Source organism: Aythya fuligula, chromosome 9 (genome assembly GCF_009819795.1).
Source record: "Aythya fuligula isolate bAytFul2 chromosome 9, bAytFul2.pri, whole genome shotgun sequence".
NCBI classification, from domain to species: domain Eukaryota; kingdom Metazoa; phylum Chordata; class Aves; order Anseriformes; family Anatidae; genus Aythya; species Aythya fuligula.
The window spans coordinates 1,963,450-1,985,574 of NC_045567.1; the positions used below are offsets into that span (position 1 = coordinate 1,963,450).

Consider the following 22,125-nt stretch of genomic DNA (forward strand, 5'->3'; position numbering starts at 1 on the left):
TTAGAGCTCCCTAAATGGGGGGGACACCCTTCAGGTCACTTTAGATACACAAGCCATTTCTCTTTTTGCTATGTTTGAATGGAAGTTAAGCACTGAGGTGGATAACATTAGTGATACCCAAATGAGAAACAATCACAGTTGCAGGCACATTAATTTCTAAATTATGTGCTTTTTGATATGATCAGCTCATAAGTGAGGATAGTGTTAACGGTGTAATGCAGAATACAGCACATCCCATCACAGATGAACCACTATCAGCCATCTGTTTTCTGCTGATGTGCTTCATTCCTCTCAAAGATATGGGGCAGGCTTTTGGGAACAGAGTTGTCACTTCAAAATGACGGTGATATTTTCAAAAAGATGTATGAAAATTAGACATTTAGAAGCAATAGCTGTCATTTAAGAAAGAAACATTCCTATACCAAGCCTCAGATAAATGCTAACATATTTCACTATTAAAGCCTTAGTTTGATTTTACAAAGAATTATGTCAGGGTTGCAGTTTATCAGGATTTCTTTCTATTAAAGATAAAAAGAAGACAACATTTGCCTAGGACAAGATAATGAAAATGTTAGGACTCCTGTACATGTACAATATACCATATTGTGTATATCTCAGAACACTAAGTGCAGGAGAAGTACATATACACTTCTTGTGGAAAGAGAAGGGAAAACTTGGTAAGGAAGATTTAAGACACAGCTGAGCTAGGGGTTCAGCATGTTTTTCTCTCATTTTGAGAGGAAAAACTACTCCAAAAAAAGGTAGATTTTAGAATATTAGTGATCAGGACACTGCCACCTTTGCTGAAAAGATTATTGTGCTGTTCTGAATCCATGGAGGTGTATCTGGTTTCTCACCTTTATCATGTCTTCCAGACACACAAACTCTTTTACAGGCTTCATACTGCATATGTACATGACTCAGTTATAAAAACATGTTGTTTGTATACAGTGCTTATGAGAAGCAAAAATATAATTCACGTGAAATTTAGTTTAAAAAAACTACAAGAATTGAAGAATACTGTGGCACATGTTCAAAGGCACAAATTTCATTATAAGGAACATAATTTGTGTGCCTGAGGTACTTAGAAATTTATGCCGTGCTTTTATTTTTCTACTGCACCATGCCGTAATGAGTATGAATGTCAGGTTTCACAAACAGTACATCCTGTTTCTCAGATGCACACAGGTAAAGAACCCCCCTACTGGATGAGATGTGGCTTTGGACATGAAATTTTTCAGTCTGTAAGCCCATTAGGGTATTACTCATCATCAAAACTGTAATCTCACATCTCCTTTCTATGTGTCTGCAGTGACTACAAGTCTGTAGGGACCTAGTTCTGAACAGGATTAGAGCATGGGGGAGTTCCCAGCACTTCTGTCAGGAGGAGCTTGCAAAGGTCTTCTTGGGCACCAGGACACTGGGTTCAACCCCATCAAGGTGGGTGAGCTACCAGCTCCTTTAAAGGTGAAGGTGGTGGAACTTTCAGGGCAGGATCACCGTGATAAAGAGACAGTACCCATGTCTCTCTAAGGGTGCAAGAGGCTCCCTAAGGGTAATGGCTAGGGAGGCAGTGGAGATGGAGGGAGAATGACAGGTTTTCTGCAGCCCCTGATGTTTGAGGGCAAATCAAAACTAAGATGTGCATTAGGGAATGTCTACCTGGAACAAGACAAACTACTCATTATTTGCATCAGCTGTACTGCCAATTGCTGCTCTGTGTCAGCTCAGGCCTGAACACAGAAGAAAACTGAAATACTTACAAGTGTAGAAAATATTTGTCAGTAGCTGCCAAAAATGACTCCTGATGAGCTAAGCTGACTTCTGACTGCCCAAGTCAAGGGACAGGGTCACTCAAATTCTGCAGCTGCTTTATAATACTGCTGATGAATTTACTGAGCTATCCAGTTAAATCTGGTCTGAAAATGCCTTGTGTCACTTAAAAAGAAGCTTGAATCTATCAGTAACTCTAGCTATTTTATGTTAAGTGAAAATTTAGCAGAGAGACTGAATTCCTTTTTCATTTTCATGCAGATGTTGCATTTCCTCATAAATGGGAAAACTTATGTTTTCCATAAACTCTATGACAGTTTTACCTTTCTAGCATGCCTTGTGCTTTGACATCTGCCATCAGCTAGCCACTTTGGAACTCATAACAAATCTACTTTAAGAAAGGTTTCTATAAACAGCAAAATCCCTATGTTCTACAACAGAAAGTGTTAGTTTGGTTTGAATTAATCAAAATAAAAAGTCCAATAACGGCTCATAAAGTCTAGAAAAGCCTAGAAAGGAACAAAGGTAAGGACAGGAAAGAGAGGAAGAAAATATGCCATTACACATAGAAAATGTAATAGAGTGTAATTCCTTCTATAAGGTAAATTCTTAAATAGCTGCTAGACCTTCCTCTAGAATTAAAACCAATAGAACTACTAACAGTGTGCTAAAACCAGATTGTGAGTGGAATAAAACCATAATGTGATGTACTGCCAAGAATAAAGTTTTGGCCATCCAGATTTGGATGCCACTGCAATATTTTGGACGTTCAGAATTGGATGCAACTGCAACTTTTTTTGCAGTACTTATAAGTATATAAATAGAAAGTCCAAATTTCTGTGAACTCCACACTTCTGGAGCCTTAATCTTCTGAACATTCACAAATACTGTCAGGAATAAATTCCAGGGAGACAGATTTCTTTACAATGAAGGATGAACATAGACTCATCTATGTTCTTTTAATGCACCTTCTGTGCATTGACTTTGTTTACCAAACACCATCTTAAATATGTCTGAAAAATGCAGTAAGCTTGGTTTTGGAAGTTTTCATCTAGAAGATCTCCACATATTTGCCTCAGTCTACTGTTACAATAGGTTGCTTTTTCATGTCCTAAAGGCTTCCTGGTGTGCCACTTCCTTCCTCTCCCTTAATCATCTGCAAAGCTTGTCTCTACTTCACAGATGCTTTTATTGGCTTAGCACACTCACATCCCAATCTTAGCTCTTTTTTTTTTTTTTCATTTTTATAGTTCATCTACTTACTATTACTGTGCAAGGAGCTACTTTATGAGGCAGCCCAGAAGCCTTTACCAACCTAAAGCTTGCCAAGAGAAGGTGTAGGTGTCTAGTGGTACACATGCACTTTCACATCGAGCTTCTGGTTGAAACACTTGCCTTATGGGAAAATTACAGTTCTCTGCTTCAGGCTTTCTTCCAACACTTTTAGGAAAATCATATAGTTAAAAAGTTTAGAGGGAACAGAAATTGTTCAGTTCACTCCACTACTCTGAAAACTCCAAGTTTTCTAACATAGTTTTCTAACATGTTACCTACCTTTATTTGTATAAGTATAATGTTAGGAAAGAAAAACATTTTCCTCTTAAAAACAACCTTGGACTCTGTCATAAAATGACCTGTTTTGTTTTTCTTAATTAGCAGCTGATAAAATTACCATGTAGTTCTATAATTATCACTTGCGGGAAATCCCACTCACTCTGTGAAGGTATTTTAAGGAATACCTGATGTTTCTGTATATTCAGTATGATTTTATTTTTAGCATGGTCCCTGATTCTCAGCTGTGCAGTATTATGTAGCACATAGCAGTGCAGCAAATAGGAAAAAGGCCACTGGGCAATAGGAAGACCTTTGACCTAGCAAGTGGAAAAAAATCTTTTTTCTGAAGATCATAAGCTTTGTGCTTTCATGTTGGTCAAATAAACAGAGGAAGGAATAAAACAGTTTATCTGCTAGTTATTTCTAATCACTTATTTCACATCATTCTATCAGAAATTTTCTGCAGTTTGCACATATTTTTCTTCTGATCCTTGCATGCCTTTTTTTCCAGCATATCATCTTTTTAAAAAACTCATCTAATACATGTTGCATCATTTTGGCTTTTATCAAAACCAAGGATCTTTGTTCTGTTCTGTTAGTTGCAACAGATTAACAGATTTGATGCTGCCATGCCAGTCTGAGGCATGTCAGGCCTTGACATGGGCCAAAGGCAGGATACAAGATTTAACCTCATATACAGATATGAGGTTATAAATCTCATAAATCTTTCATGAAATTCTTTAAAAACCTTTGCTCTAATCCTAAATATATTCATTTATTTTTTTTTTTAAGGAAAATACTATTATTTAAATGAAAATATATTCACAGATTCACAGACTGGAAAACAATGCAGCAAGAAAAGCAAATAAATAAGTAAATAAGATATTTCTTGAGAATAATGGGATGTAAAAACTAATCAATTAAGATGTAAATTGAAACATGACTATACTCTTCCTACTACAACAGCACTTAAAATTCTCCTTGCCATGGAAACTTTTACTATTATATCTCTACGCAACCCAATAGAAAGAACCATTCACCATCCTGAGGTTTCATCCTAAAATGATCTTAACAGGTCATGGAGGGAAGAAGCAGAACAATCTCTGTGGTATAAATGGGCCAAGCTGCAAATCCTTCTTTCTGTCTCAAGCAAAAGTTATGATCATAACTTACACTTTATTGTCTAAATAAATATTCCCTATATTTCCATTTTGAAAGCTGTGAAAACACTTGACCCTGTCCATTAATATTTGGTAAAGGAAGCACAGAAGAACTGAGTAGAAAAAGGGATCCATGAAATAGGTCTCTAATACAAGAGGTACTAGCTAATCCTTAGTAGGGACTGGGGGAGGTGTTTGTGAGATATGTCTATCAAGCACTCACTGAGGACGTAACAAAAATTTTTCACTCTGTCCCTTAATTGTTTCTAATTGTTGATAAAGTATATCTTTGACATTAGTTCTGTTCAGTTATCAAACTCTGAAGACAGTTTTCTATTTATTTTTAGTATTTCCTAAATCCAACATTGATACAAATTTATCTAAACACACAATTTTTTAGTTATACTAGTTCAACAATTAGAAAACCCCTACTATTAAAATACTAAATAGTTTCAAATTTAATATCAAAGTTTCACACACTGCTTGATAATGAACTGAGATCACCACCTTTTGCAACGGACACAGAGAGCAGACTAGCAGCAACAGCAAGCCATGCCAGCGTGTTTCTTGAATTGTTCTCTGAGGAGCAGGCAGAAGAGTAGAGGCTCTCTAAGTTTAATTATGTTTCTCTCCAGTGTTAAACTTTGAAATTTTGCTTTTAGATCAAATTATTGACTTGGCAGGAAGTACTAGAATAAACAGTATAAAATTGTTCCATTTATGTGTAGCTCATATAGGAAAATTATCGGGTAAATTAGTATTTTGGATGCTTAAAATATAGCTAAAATATAGTATTAAAGAAGAAACATTCGGAAAAGGAAATAATAAACCTAGTTCAGAATAATAAAAAATGAAAAATAGAATATTAGAAAATACTCTTTGAACTGTAGGAAATTGGTATATGGGAAACCCTAGTTCTGAAAAGATTTATAGCAGAAACCATAGTTGCCATAATGAGCATATGTTGTGTTGTGGAGGTTAAAAAATACCATGTTTTTGGGGGAGCATATTGAGTAGAAAAATTTACCATTGAGAATGAGTCACTCCATATTAGTTGCTGAAATAACTACATCAAGAATAAGATGATTTCTTCTAGCTGTCTCTACACCTGAAAGCTGTTGGTAAATTGTAACCTTGAAGGATATTAACAAAGTCAACTTCTGTTGCCTTAAGGTTAACGTACATAATAATAAATAAATAAATAGATAATAATAATAAATAAAAAGTCAAATCATGGCAATAGCTGAAATTTGATTAGTAAACTTTCTCTCCATGTCAATACTTTTTTTTTTTTGTTGTTTTTATTACTGAGCACTCTTTTCTGAGGACAGAGCCCATCAGTATAATTGAATGATGTTGCTTTATTTTAGGATGTGGTCAGGTTGACCTCCCTAAATTCACCATTCAATGCTTGTGAGTAGTGAATTCAGAGCACCTGTGACACAAATAATCAATTCCTGATTTATAATTCATTAAGCAATATATAGTAAGAGCTGCAGGCACTGTATACTTGAGTTAAATAAGAAAGAACCCAGTGTCAGCTTTAGTGTCAAGACATTCCTAAAGTTTTAGATCTAGCATTTCTGGTTACACTATTTAAGATTTTCAACTCTAACTAACTAACTAAACTGGAGCCCTCCCTAAGGATACAAAATACACTTAGTTTAGTTTATAGAATCACAGAATTATAGAATGATTTGGGTTGGAAAGGACCTTAAAGCCCACCCAGACCCAACACCCTGCCATGGGCAGGGACACCTCCCACTGGCCCAGGCTGCCCAAGGCTCCATCCAACCCGGCCTTGAGCGCTGCCAGGGATGGGGCTTTGGCACATCTTGCTTGCCTACAGCTTGCCTGAGGCAGGGCCTCACCACTCTCTGAAAGCAGAATTTCTTCCTTGGAGCTAATCTAAATTTTCCCTCTTTTACTTAAGTTCATTACCCCTTGTCCTATTGCTACACATCCTGGCAAAGAGCTTTTCCACATCTTTTTTGTAGGAATCCTTTAAGTATTGGAAGGACACTAAAATATAACATATAAGGTCCAGAGAGCCTTCTCTTCTCTAGGATAAATATAATTGTACAGTATCACTACAGATAGGATTTCCTTTGACAGAGATACCTATTCCATCCATATAGCAAATATATCTGTTGTTTAATACAGTTCTTTATTTCCTACAAGGTCTAAACCAACAAATATTCAATAGGGCAAAGACAAACATTTCAAGAGTCATTTGAAGGCAAGAGAAGCAAAGAATTATAACTGACCCTTGGTCTAAGAATAGGGTCAAAGAGAGTCACAGATGAAAGAGGACTGAAAACTTAGAGAGTGGCATTTTGTCAAATAGCATTTCCTCTGGGAACAGTATTTTGTGTAGAAATATTAATAGCACTTTCCAGTATGAATCATCTCACTAGTTTTGTGATAGTGCTGATCAGCATAACTAGAGATACCAGATTTCGGTGCTTAGTGATTTCCATTCTTGTGCGTTAGTATTTACCTCCCATATTTAGTGGTGCTTCACCATATGTTTCAGAATCCTTGTGCCTTTTTTATAGATTGAAAGTATGATGTCTGCTTTCAATTGTCTTCATATTATTTGCAGATTCCTAAATTAATGTAACTGTTTAGAAAATCCTCCATAAAGAGCTATGTCTCTAAGTCTTAACTCCAGATGGAAGACATCATACTGCTGGGACCACATACTTAATATGCAAGAGCTTAAAATATTCAAAACGTTTCAAGAATTCTAAATTTTTAATGCTTAAAATACCAACCACTTTCCAGCAACCCAAGCTACATTCTGGAATCCAGTGCCAAGCTCAGTGCATTTTCTTTCACAATAAACATAAAAGGCCTACAGTACTGAATGCAACAGAACCACAAAGTTCTGATATATTGTTTAATTAATGTTTAGGAGGCTTAAGGTTATTGTGTATCTGTTAAGTTTAATGGCTCCAGAAGCAAAAAAAAAGGCATAAATATTTGGTATTTCTAGGAAATAACTGGCTACTGGCAAATACTAATCCTGAAACTCTCAGAAATGTTTTACAAACAATCTCCACTTCGGTGACACTGTTTCCCATTCAGAAATACTCTTGATGGTTGTCCCAGAGGTGGGACATGGGAGATGACCTCTGACAACTTCAGCAGTTTCTTCCTGTGGGACAACATTCATTCTGTCCTCAAGGCTTCCTATTGTTGAGTTCTTGATATGCCTTCAGTTGTATTTATGAAGGGCTACACCAAGAAGAGAACTACTAGGTGGTTTACGACAAGATTGCTGCTGCAGATTTGGTACCTGCTGTGATTTGTATCACCCATCTGAGCCTCAGCTGTAAAGCTGTGGTTTTTATCAGGAATATTTGTGAATATATAACTGTACTGAAGACATATAGTCAATAAATAATTCAAAGTTATCTATCTTCCCTGCACATTTCTTATACACCGACCACCTATTAATGTTTAGTCAGCCTGGAAACAATATTCTTTATGCCACTTCTTATATAAAAATGTTTACTGACTGGCAGCAGACCACTGATTTCCACTGTGATACCTTGAAAATAAACTGCTTCCCACCCCAGTCTCAATCTGCTTTGCCTTCCCATCTGCTATCAGCACCAAGAAGCCTTGTTTTGCATTTTGAGTCCCTAAAAATGTCTATTTTCAGTTAGTGGTTCCAGTATCATAATAATGTGATTGTATTCGTTATTGCCTCTTCTCTCCCTCTCCCTAATCCCTTTGTTTTCTTTTCAGCTCTATATCCATTTACAGTCCTAAGGAGAATCCTAATGCATTTGATGCCGCTGCTTTCTTCCAGTCAGTGGGAAATTTCCTGGGGATCTTTGCTGGATCATTTGCTATGGGATCCTCTTATGCTGTTGTCACAGCTTTAATATCCTTCATGGGTTGTTTTCAGAGAGAACATCTATATGTATGTATAGTACCTGAATGTGACCATCTTTACTTTGAGCTTGAACCTTTTCACTGTCGACTCAAGACTTTGCAAAGAGTTAAGTCATGAACTGACAAGACATTTAATTTGTCAGAATCCACAAAGACCTCAAACAAGCCTATTTCCAAATTTTATGCAAATCTATTTTAACATTAGGCAAGACTTTGGTCTTTACTGTTTGTAAATAGTGAGATATTGAGGTTTTGACATGCTCTGAGATTAAAATGTGAATATATGAACTACATGAACTTAATTATGAACTACAGACTAGCAGCAATCACAGAAAAATACAAGGCAAACTCCAGACTACAAAGGAAGATAGTCAGTCTACCTAAAACAGAAACAAAAGGCATAGCTGTTACCCTGCATTTTTTTTGTGTTTTACAGTTCTTCATGTAAAATACTATGAAGAATGAAGAGCAGCTATTTTCATCTTTCTTGCACTGATGAAAATGTAAATCAAATGCTGATCAATACAGAACTGGACAAAATGAGCTTCTCTCCTCTATTTCTGGGGAAATAATATAAAATGCAACCAATTAAGCATTGGTTCAAAAACCAAAGAAGCACTTCAAATAACAGAGTTGCACAATGCACTCATTTAATACCTGTGCTGGATTTTCTTCTTTGAGATAATTTAGAAGTTGTGCAGTTTTTCCTGAATTTCCTCATATAGGTGGGGGAGGGAGGTGTCTTTTTTTTTTTTTTCCTCTTTGTGGACAATTTAAGCTTATAAAATAGTTGTTTTTTACTTTTCCTTAGCAACCTTTCAGCACCTGACAAAATTTACAAAGCTGTGTGAATTCCCCATGCTGGAGACAGGTCTGTTTTTCCTCCTATCTTGGAGTGCCTTCTTATCAGCAGAAGCTGCTGGTCTCACAGGTAAGTGTAGTTTTATAATATACCTCTAATGTGGGAAAATGGCATGTTTATTTTGGGCATGACATCTTATCATCTTCTATAAACCTTCTAAAAACCAGTTGCTACACTGGAGGTTGTTTCATCTCTAAAAACAGATCTGTAGGGACATTGAATGGTTCTTCCAAAGACTTATTAAAGGAAGTTAAATTCCCCAGTCTTCTTCCCACCTACATTTTCCCAGCACTCTTTGTCCCACTATTAATCCCGCTATTTATTGCTCACCTATAGAGCAATAGATAACAGTAAGCATGAGGAACAAAATATACAGTGCTGTGTGACTGTCATGGCCAGAGAGCTCCTCTTCCTACACTTCTTGTCCTGGTCCCTCCTCCTGTTTCCCAACCCTCGATACTAAGATGGAGGACAGGGTCATCCTCACCTTTGCCAGTGAGGTGGAGCCACCTCTGGATTTATCTGAAAAATAAATCATCTTGTTCAGTGTGCCTATGTAAACACCTTTTGCAACTGGACAGGGGTACATTCAGGTCCCAGTGAAAAGTAAAAAGACACATATGTTCTGATTGTTCTAAATTCTAAATTTGTATAGTTTACCCAGGTAACAATCTATTGTGTAGAGTGATTTGAAAGAACAAACTTCATAATAGCTTCATCATTTTAATGTTCTTGATGCTGTCACCTCTAATTAGTGGCATGAAAAGTCAGGGGAAGATAACTGCGTAATGGAGTGTTAATGCAGCCCATGTTTTGTTTGCAAAATTGTTCAAAGCTTCTGAAGTTAAGAGATATTTCCACTGACTTCTATGGAGCCAGCATGTTACTTTTTTAGTATTAATATACAATTAAAATGATTTTTGAGTTAGTATTAACACCTGCATCTTCTGACATCTTCACCTTATTAAACGTAATTATGAGTCCTGATTCCTGACAAAATCTTCAAGCTACAAAGAGGGGCACATGAACTGAACAAAAGTGTTGTATTCTGTCGCTTGGAGAAAATCTGTCCATTTTGTTTCTTTATGCTTAATGGTTCTTTAAAATGTGATGCCATTACAAAAAAACAAAAACAAAAACAAAAACAAACAAACAAAAAAAAAACACCAAAGAAGTGTTATAATCTCTTGCCTTCAACTGAAGATAATGATTTTCTAAATCACTGACTTCCTAAGGAAAAATGTTTTAAAATACATTCCAAGCTGAGAACAAGGATACTATGTTACATCAAGGACCAAATGCATAATCTCTAAGTTAAACTTTATACCCAAAAAGTGGATTTGTAAGGGAAATACCAGTATCTTTTAAAGTCCCAGGTGCTGCACCAAAGGTAATTTCCATTTCCTGGGCACAGGCAGCAAAAAATAATTGTCATATGCCTTTTTTACGTACTGCAAATGAGACGACAGACAGTACAGTCTCTCCTGGTAGTCACTCTGAAGAGTGTCCCATTTTTCTTTACTTTTGCAACATATAAAATATCAAAAATGAAAGACTTACTGAATCCCACCAATGGCTTTTATGCTAGCCTTGGCAAGGGATTTTAAATGGACAGAGGAAGAGCCAGAGAAAGAGAGTGGAATGAAAGTCAAGATTCCATTAATGGGAAAAATAGAAAATCATAGGGAAATTTAGCTATTTCATATAAATAAAGGAATTGATATAGGCTTATAAAAGAGATTTGCTCTGCCAATACAGAAATTGCAAGGAAAACATGCAAGACCATTTATATCTGTCACTAGCCTTTTTTCAGGGATGTGTTCTGAGCTTCAGCTGGAAAATGTTTAATTACACTGTTGTAAGGAGGCAAAGTTTAATCTTGAGAGTTTTATCAATTAGGTCTTTTTTGTTTAGTTTCTGTGAAAGGCTTTTGTCAGAAGCTGTTAGAGTGAAAAAAATAACTCGTGGAGCCTTTGTTGTAGCTTCATAAGCTCAGAGCAATGTTTTCTAAATATATTGACATTATTAATACTGTGTTAACATCACAGTTTAGAGTGGATATTTTTAGTTGTTTGGTTTAACCAGTTTTGATTTAATATTCTCTCAGTCTGATCTGAAATAGCTCTAAATCTCCTCCATTGATAGTATGATTTTAAACTTCTAAGATAAAAAATTTTCAGCTGAATTAGGTTCTGTTGGAGGTATAGATTTCAAAGGTGGCTCTTGCAGAAGTGGAGAAACTTGTTGTTCAGAACACACTGAGCTCCATATAGTATCTTTTCCCGTCTTTTCCAGGTTACTTGTTTTGCTCTTTACTTTACTTAATGCATACACCATCTGGTTCTACAGTCAAGTGTGCCTGACCTCAACAGCAATCATTAGAATTAAGAGAACATCATAACTATGGATTGGCTGTGCTCTACTACCCCATTCAATAAATTGAATTCCTAGGTTAAAATCTTTGACTTCAGCAGACTCACTTCAAAAATTCACTCAATCCATTGTACATCATTTACGCCTATATTCATATGCATTTTCCTTGCATATTGTGTTTGCTCTACTCATTCCTTCTGAACAAACTTCAAAAGATTAACACAGACATCAGTATTTTCCTGCAGCTACTACGTAATGTAATCTCAAATTAATTTTATTCTTATAATGCTTTCCACACGATCTCTTCAATCACTATGCACCTTTTCAAGTCTAATACAGAAGTATGTCATAATTTATAAACAAAGGACTATACTGTGTTTTGTGTAGGTATAGTGGGTAGTAGATCTCACTGTTACACTTGTGGATTTAATTTTTTTTAATGTGAAAGGGCAGCAGTACAGGGCAATATTTTATACAAAATTTATTCCTCTTCCTCAAGATACCCCATGATATATAACACATAATATGTGGATCTGACCCTGGTTGAAAAATGGATACAATCAAACCAGCAAAACAAAATGCAAATCTGGGATGACTACAATGTTATTGTTAAACAGATAACTAAAGTTCATAAATTTATATAATCATTATTAATCTTATAGCTATATCATCAATCTATAACATATGCATAAATTGATTCTTACACAGTAGAATCTAATTTGTGCGTTTTCTGATTTGCCCTGAAGTGTATCATTCCTGACTGCTAAGTTGTAATAGCAGACTACTATAGTAAGATCAGTATTAATAAAGCTGCTTTCATTTCCAAACTTCATTACAGAGTACTTACTAAAAAGCTATGAAAAAAAAAATCATAAAAAAAAAAAAAAAATATTTGTCAAAACAAGTTAGGGAAGTACATCTTGCATTTATTAATTTCTTATTCTCTTGCTTTCTACTTGACAAAATTCGCTAATTTTTAAGTGATCACTCAGTAGTTGTGAAAGAATCTGTGAAAGATTCCATGAAATACATGGGTATGTTACAGTCATCTCAGCTAGGCCCTCTGTATTTGCAGGTGTTTGAACTAAGTAGATACTCAAACAGAGGTTGATATATCATTCAAGTATATGTATGTATCCATTTCATGTATACTTCAAAGTAATTTATCAGTGCAAAAGCATCAAAATTATGGCCTACTACTCTACTCTCCTAGTGAAAAATGTCTCCCGAGCAGGTGTAAGAGATGCTGAATAAATTATGTAGATCCTAAAAGAAGGGTTTCTTCAAACCTTTTCAGCCTCTGATTTAAATGCCAGAGACCTGTGCTATGAAACTAGGAAAGACAAGTCTTGAAGGAAAAAATCTGGCAGGAGATCATCTTTGTTCCCTGACTGGTTTTCAGAACTCAATCCAAAATTATTGTTCTCTAGTCATTATGAATTAAATAGTTTGTGATAACAAATTATTGCTGCGACGAAGCTGGTGAGGGGCCTGAAGAACAAGTCCTACGAGGAGCGGCTGAGGGAGCTGGGCTTGTTCAGCCTGGAGAAGAGGAGGCTCAGGGGCGACCTTATCGCTCTCTATAGGGAGGCTGTAGCGAGGTGGGGGTTGGCCTGTTCTCCCACGTGCCTGGTGACAGGACGAGGGGGAATGGGCTTAAGTTGTGCCAGGGGAGTTTTAGGTTAGATGTTAGGAAGAACTTCTTTACTGAAAGGGTTGTTAGGCATTGGAACAGGCTGCCCAGGGAAGTGGTGGAGTCACCATCCCTGGAAGTCTTCAAAAGACGTTTAGGTGTAGAGCTTAGGGATATGGTTTAGTGGGGACTGTTAGCGTTAGGTCAGAGGTTGGACTCAATGATCTTGAGGTCTCTTCCAACCTAGAAATGCTGTGATTCTGTGATTCTGTGATTCGTCCCCAGCAATTCTTTTCTGAACATTTCATGATATATCTGACATGTACTTTCTTATTTTGTGCCTCATACAGGAGCACAGTCTACCCAGTGACTAAGGATTTTCTCCAAAAATAAATAAGCAAATTATTTATGACTGATGTACCTAAGACTAGTCCAAAGAGTACTCCAAATATCTGGTATACCACTGGGGCAGTTTTGTGCTACCCATTGTATTTGGGACATAGCAAGAACAAATGCACCAACTCCCAGTTCCTTTAATACTGCTGACAAAGTAAATTCATCCTTGTAGCTGTTTACTGCTTCCATCTGTTTGCTGTGATTTGTCTAGGATCAGTCATCTCTCTGGAGTTGAGTGTAAGCACAGTGCAGTCTGGTACCTGACTGCCTTTAGTTCACTGGCCTGACATTATTCCATGAAAGGACATTATTCTGGGCTTTAAATTCTCATCTTTGTGGTTTTCTTTCCTTATTCATATGTAATGTGTCATGTTGTGTCATACACATAACTAGGTAAACTCCATGCAGTAACATGGGAGAGGGCATAGCTTGGCTTCTAGGTCAAAAGGCAAGAAACTTCAGTTCTCTCAAGCTACCATTTTGCCACTCCTAGGAGGAAAATATGAAATTTGGGTCTAATTAGGAAAGCAGGCTCTTCATGCTTAGGAAGATGGCATTTGCATCATAGTGCAGAGACAGATGACAACACAAAAAGTTTGTTATTACTAATTACTAACCCATTACTTGTCTGCAGGAAATCAGAGATGGCCCTGGATGATCTTTGTGGTATTCTAAGACAGAGAATGTCACGAATGAATCCTGTATTTTCAAGGATGTTTTAGACATCATGCTAAACCCAATACTCTGTGCAGTTCTAGTTAAACCATTCACCCTTGTAACAGGGTCACTTGACCAGACTACGGACATACTTCAGGCTCTGCTTCGGTCTGGCTAACATGGTGCTGCTGTAGGTACACCCTTTTAAAACAGTAAGTGAAGAGAAGAAAGACATTTGTTTTTGAAGTACCTATTCTAGCATAGCATGAGGCTGAGACTGATGATCAGTTGCATAAAATCAGACTAGCAAGTCTTAGCTGAGGGTAAGTATCCATGTTAATTTGCAGTATTATTGCTAGTCAATAGTGTTAGGATAAACTGAAAAAACACTCCTAGCATGTCTAGGATAAAACCTGGCATGTCTCACCACGTTGAAGTTCAGGTCTCACTTGAAACACACAGGGGCAGTATCAAAGCTGACTTCTCAAATGAGGACCTAAAAATTTCTCTCAGCTCTGTCTTTTGTTGTTTTCTGTCACTCCAATACAAAATCAATCTAAGAATTACAAAGATGTAAGTTCCATGAGCAAAGCACCAACTCTGGTTCTGCATTGGTGTAGGTTTAAGAAAATGATTAGCCATACTTCTTATCCATGGTGAAAACAGACTGAATAGGGTTGATGTTGCTATTGGGTTTATAGCATTATTACTTTGATGAAGAAGACAGTTTATTAAGACAGGATGATGATAATAATAATAATAATAATAATAATAAATTATATTATATAATTAATAATAATAATACATAATAATTATATAATAATTATGTTATATAATAATAATAATAATAATAATAATAATAATAATAATAATAATAATAATAATAATAATAAGTAATACTAATAATAATGTGTGCAAAAGAAGTGATGCACAATGCAATTGCTCACCACCTGCTGACCAATGCCCAGCCTAACCCCAAGCAGCCAGCCCTCCCACCCCGACTAGCCACCCCTATATATTGTTTAGCATGACATCAGATGGTATGGAATACCCCTTTGGGCAGTTTGGGTCAGCTGTTCTGGGTCTGTCCCCTCCCAGCTCCTGCTGCACCCCCAGCCTGCCTGCTGGCAGAACAGAGCGAGAAGCTGAAATGTCCTTGGCTTAGTATAAGCACTGCTCTGCAACAGTTAAAACATCAGCGTGTTATCAGCACTTTTCTCATCCTAAGCCAAAACATAGCACCCTACCAGCTACTAGGAGGAAAATTAACTCTATCCTAACTGAAACCAGGACAACTGGAATATGCCCAGTGGGCTCTGTGGAGATATTCTGACATAATTCCATGAATTCTATTTCATTATGACAATATTCCATGTTGTTTGATTTAAATAAGTTCACTATTTCCCAGTTCTCTCTGTCCTCTTTTCCAACATTTCACCCTTTGATGCAAGATTGGTTCATCTGTTGTACTGTGGCATGTACAACACATTGGGCATCCCTACATCCCTGAAGTTCTGGAATGCTTCAAAGATGGGGTGAAATCAAGTCAGTCTGCCTTTTAGAAAGAAGTTCTACGTTTCATCCAGTAATTTATTCCTTTGTTTCCTCAGAAGTTAGAGTGTTTTTTTATTTTTATTTTTTTTTCTAAATTCTTACTTTTACCATTAAAAGACCTGACAAATGGAGACACAATCTAATTTTTTTCTCTTGGATTAGCAAATTCTGAAGTTTAAATTGTAGCCAATCAGTTTGGTTTTCATTAAAAACACCCACTAGACATGCTGCTCTTCTCTGACAAAGTACAGGTTTTTTTTCCATTTAAGCAGAAGATATTGGAAAATGAGGAAATATATCCTTTTGCCTATTTGTGAAATGATTGAAGAAGGATGTTTATCCTCTTTTGCTCACAATATAGAAATTATTTTAAGATTAGTATGTATGCATTAGTTTTTATAGTGTCATGTTAATGTTCACAGTATCAGCAAAATACTTTTAAAGATATAAGTTACTCCTTTGTCCTTCCTATTATATCTAGCTTTTATCCTATCAAGGATTTCAACAAGTATTCAGCAAAACTAACAGTAAGTTCTCTAATTACATTAACAGCTAACAAGTTATTTCGCTGTTACATAGGGAACAAAAAAATCAAGTGAAATGGTAGGCTTTTATGCCTAATGAAACCTCTTCAAAAAGATTAAGCTTCAGCTGAAACTTCACTAGTGCCTATCAACATTTTATTGTCAAGTTTCTCATTCTTATATCAAGTGAAAATTTTCAGTAACTTTATATATAGAGATACAAGCAGCTATATTGCACTCAACAGCTGATTACCTATTTAATCTCTAAACTTTTCCTGTTCACATTGTGTTCAGCAATTGTAGTACTAAGTCTCTCAGCAATAGCTAACTTTGCCACTTAAAAATTGAAATAATGAAACAATACTGAAAAAGTAAACCAATCTCCAGCACCCTGAAATTACAGCTTTGATTACTAAAGACTGGTAAAAGGGACTGTCTCACTTCATAAGCCTCGCTGCACCTAATAAATATGTTCTGTTTACAGTTCCAGAATTATCATGTTTATTCTTATCTATTTCTCTCTGAAAAAAAAAAAGCAAAGATTTAACAACCTAATTGATATGCCATATTGTATTTTGCAACCCAGCTAATGTCAAAATTCAGCTTTAATGGTCTTAGAAAGAAATCCATACTTCATCCCATTTTTTCCTTCTAACTAAAAAGTTCCGTATTTGCCTGTTTAGGTGATGCTCTCCTTTTTCTTAAGTAGTTGCATTAGCATGTAATTGGTTATTAGTCTTAAGTAATCATTTTTAAGGAAATGCATTACAATTTACTGCAAGCTTTTTAATGAAGCATTCATTGCAAAAGACACGACTGGTACATATTAAGCCTCCATTTGAAGTGATTGAAATATTCCACTTCATTCCCTGGGAAACAGGGTTTCTGGTTTCTACACTTGCATAATTACATGGTTCAGATCATTTATTCCTATTGTAAAATCAGATTTAGGCCATTTTATTCCTTATGTCACTCAGTTCTCTTGCTACCAATAATTAACAGTTTCTTAGCAGTCAAAAAGCATTGTATAATCATAGTTGAATTTACTAGTCAATTTAAAATGTAAGACTTGGCTTGATGATGATTCATATAGAAAAAAAGTAAATCACAAACTCTAATCTCCATTCCGATTACTGAGCCTGGAGCTAGTGACACTTAGCAACATTACTGATTAGGTATGTTTTTTTAACTCAGATTTCATTGTTTGAGCATCCAGTTGCATGTTTTAATGCCTTGAGAAATGATAAACTCTCCAGATTACTTCTTCACAATAAAATACAGTTACCAAGAAAAAAGACATATTTAGAAGAACAATTATGCCTCAATAAAAACATGAACTTCCTGGAACATATTTGGTGACAATGTCACCACTACCTATATTATTTACTGCAAAGAAAAGCCTTAGTGCAGTTGGAAAAAAATATATATCCATATATATTGTGGATGCCCCATCCCCGGAGTTTAAGACCAGATTGGATGAGACCCTGGCAACCCTGCCCATGGGAGGGGGAGTGGAACTAGATGGTCTTTCAGGTCCCTTCCAACCCGATCCATTCAATGATTCTATGATCAAAACAGGCACAAGAAAATTAATATTAAAAAACAAAGACAGCTGTTAAAGCTCAGTGGAATATGTATTGGCTGCAGAGCCTGTGTTCTGTGGGAAAATTACCAGTAAATAAATAGAAAGAGAACCCAGAAGCAAAGAAAATGTCCATGCTGCTTTGTGTGAGAGAAAAATAAAAAATAAAAATAATTAAAAAAATTGCTTTCTAATTTTTTTCACTTATTTCTTGTGATAAATATATATCAGTGTTTTGTTCCTCCATACTTTTATTTCAATCAATGGCATATTAATGCCAGGCTTCAGTTTTTCCCAGAAACAAGAGAGGCTTGCAAATAAAGACAGTTGGATCTTGCTGGACAGCACTTCCATGGTTAGCAATCCAAATAGAGTCAGAAACTTGAGAAAGATGTGATAAGGTAGTAACAGCAAAGTGGCATGTGTTGGTGTGCTTTTCCCCTTCATGCATACTGCCACAAGTGAAATAGTTTTAGCATTATCTAAATTTTTACTTTTTCATGATTCCTTATCTCTACTTTGCTTTAGGGGAGGAGGAGATTTCACCCAGAGAGCCACAAAGGCCCTTTTGCTAGTATTCAAATATTTGGAGGTTTGGATAAGACTGTTATAGGACTTGTCAAGCCACCAACACTTTCACATGATGCTTGTTCAGAACATTACTACCCTTCGTCCCCTATGACTGTGTTAAGCTTGGCCTGCTTCTTCTGTCCCCCTTACTGAGCTCCTTCTGGCTGGTCTTCATAAATTCAGGAGTCACCATCCTGGAGAAGCTGAGAGAAGCCTTTCACAGTTTCAAGTCCAGGCCCGAAGGCACAGAACTGATTATTTTCCCAATTCTGAGAAGCTTCCAGTAGAATTGATGTATATGATTCAGTTCATGACAGTTTAACCCAATGAAAGCCTAGAAAGCTGTTAACACAGTCGCATCACAATGACGAATATCGCCCAACCCTGGGCTGGCTTATTTGTGCTTGCTTTGATGTCTCAGTGATTTTTCCAGGAGTTGCTAGTGTTATTTCAGGACACTATTTTAGCCTATGAGCTAAAAATTACCTAACAAGTGGCAGAGCAGTCCAGGAAGAATCAGAACTGTAATGCAAATTAGGGCTTGTTGTACATCTTAGACAGGAGGTAGCAAGTGGAAGGGCTGAAAAGCAGAAGTAGTAAAGCACTATGGAATGAATGCCCCAAGTTTAAGAAAAACACAGCTTTCTTCCTCCATGAGCATTTGCATATCATCACTGGTGGACACTTTTATTTAATTTTCTATTTTCTTTCTGTGTGAGTTCCTTCTGCTTGGTCCATGCCCAGTGCTGACAGGAAGTTGCAGTTACAATCATATCAGCTACTCTAATTACAATATGGCATTGCAGTGATGTTACTCAATGATTCTAGTGAGTTAGAGGCAGGGTCAGGTCTGGGGAGAAAGTATTTAAAAATGAGAAATTATTTTTTTCCTTTCCTATTCAGTCTCTGCCAAGATTTTCATATAGTCTGAAGTCCTTCATATTACAATTATTTTAGTCCTGCCTAATTGTCAGGTTATGGTCAGATGTTAGCACATATCAATTCAAACAAATTTTACTATGCTTCTGGGCCAAAGGCACAGCAGTGGAAATGTTATGAATGCATGATGCCAGCTAGAAGATTCAAGACCTTTATGGTTTTTAGCAAATAAAAACTTCTAGTTTATTTGAAAGATTCTCTTATGAAACATATCTTACCATTCTTTTGTTATCAAATGCTTTTAACAGTCTAATTAGCTCTTTTATGAAGCCCTTTGAAAGACCTAGGAAAGAAAATAGAAGCAGCTAACTGTCTTTTCTTTGAATTCCAGGTATTGTTGCAGTCCTTTTCTGTGGAGTCACGCAGGCCCATTATACCTACAACAATCTGTCATCAGATTCCAGGATGAGAACTAAAGAGGTAGGGCATGGAAATAACTGACTTTATGTCTTCAACTGGTACAAGGAATAGACAGACATACTGACAGAACATAGCTGGATGGGATTCCATTAATGCAAATGAAAAGTCCCATGACTTCATTAGGGGGAAGATGAGATTTTGCCAGGAAAACAGTAACAATTCTCTGGCCAAACAAAAAATATATTCTTCCCAAGAGACCCAAAATATCAATCACGGAGATAAAGAGTAAGGAGATAATAGTTTACACCAGTTTCCATACAAAAATGCTGCAAGGTTAAAGAAATCCAAGAGCTCTGGTAAACAGGAAAGAAGTGGTCTGAGAAAGTAGATCCATATGGACTTTTAGAAGGGGACTGTAGAAACAGTCCAGACTGTCCAGCCCCCACACTTGAGCAATGACATCATTTTATTTCTATCTCATTAAAAGTCTGATATAATTATAGTGATTGTAAAAATTTCCTTTTTGTTATTTAAAGTTTAGAGATGAAAAATTACATGAGCTGCTTTTAGTCCAAACAGGTGAGTAATATAATTGTAATTATTTTGAAAAACTTGGGGTTGTTCTCAGTACAGGAGATATTGCATTGCAATGTTGAAAATATTTTCCAGCACAAGGAATAATATTAGACTACCTTGTCACAACCTAGCTCCTGAGACAAGTCATTTAAATGCTGCTTTCTTCCCTTTTAATATTGACTTGTATGTCCCAAGAACCCCAGGTTATAGAAAATCTATATCTTAGAACAAAATGGAAACTTATGCTCCAGGGCTACACTTTTCATGATGCAATCTGGTACCCTTCTCAGCAGTTCCTCTGTTGTAAGCATTAGAAATTTTATGCAGAAAATTTCATCTCTTCTTGCACATCTCAATTTAATCAAAAATCCAATATTCTATAAAAAACATTTTGATAGAAAAAAATACTGGTCACAGTATCAGTTTAACTGTCGGACTCTCACAGATTTTAAATCAGAAAAAGTTTCTGGTTAGTACTTCCAGAATGAAAGGTTAGCTGGTGAACTAAAATGCATTTCTTCATACCTGCAGAAGCTGTTGATACTTAGAAAATATTCCAGCAGAAGACAGTAACTTTCCTTGGTGACTGTATTTTAGACAATAGCATTTATATCTACTACAAAATTGTTTTTATTTTGCAGAAATACTGAATTCTACATGTATGTGCTATTACTGCCCTTGCGTATAATTGTTGAAATTTGAATACAAGTCTTTTTCAGAGATTCATCTGCATGATTTAGTGATACATAGCCAGAAAGAGATAGAGAGCAAGGAAATTCCAATTACATATGAAAATTTTCAACAATGGAATTAACATTTAGTTTAAATGCATAATGGTTTTGTTCATGTTCATGCTTTTATTCCGTCACATTCAGCAGTTCAAAACAAAACAGTGAAAATAAACTGAATCTACACTTGAGCACACAGAAAAAAAAAAAAATATGTGTTTCTCTAAGAACCTGTGAGTTTTATGCACCCTTTCTATTCTGTTTTTCTCTTCCCCCATAAGCTCTTAATCCTCAGCCTCCCTTACAATATTACAGTTCAAAAATTGTTGTCAAATTCCTCTGTATTCTTCTAATTTATTTTCTAATCCATATGTATCTCTTTCATATGTAGCTGTTTCAGTGAGATCTGCACTGTCATTTTCTTTCTCTCCCCCGAGAATTACCTTGAAGAAAATTTACTAAGCCACACACTCAGCATTGTCACAATCATGTATGACTTTAGTGCCTTATAAATGGACATTGTTGCTCTGACAGATGGCCTTGCTCCCAATTTAAATCATTTTTATTGCTCATTACTGGCCGAAATCACAGGCTTTTCAGTTCATTTATAGAATTATTGCAGGGCACTCTGTCTCTTTTGTTACAATATGACAGGCCTTTCAATAAGGATTGGTGAGCTGTAATGCACACTGACAAGACAGTGAGTTAAGGCTGAAGCTAAAACTAATGAAGAATATGGAAATCAGATTTAAAACTGTAAATCAGACTGTGAAATTGTGTTAGTTGTCTTTAAACAAATGCTTTTTCTCTTTTGTTTTGCGTAATCATCTTTACATTTTCTACTGGCTGTTAACATTTCATATCTTGATGGTAAAATTTGGTATGCAATGAGAGTGGTGGTGTTTCTGGCCATATTGCTGAGTCCTATGTTTCTCATAATACCTCATCATTTGGTCTAAAAGAACACATAAATAAAAA

General features: G+C 36.1%; 1 protein-coding gene across 1 annotated transcript in view; it reads left to right on the forward strand.

The window, feature by feature from the left end:
* SLC9A9 (solute carrier family 9 member A9) overlaps positions 1 to 22,125 on the forward strand; it is a 217,796-nt gene that overhangs the window by 72,939 nt on the left and 122,732 nt on the right. Inside the window, 3 exon segments of the mRNA XM_032193572.1 lie at positions 8,244 to 8,382; positions 9,219 to 9,324; positions 19,815 to 19,903. Of these exon segments, the coding sequence (XP_032049463.1) occupies positions 8,244 to 8,382; positions 9,219 to 9,324; positions 19,815 to 19,903 (334 nt within the window).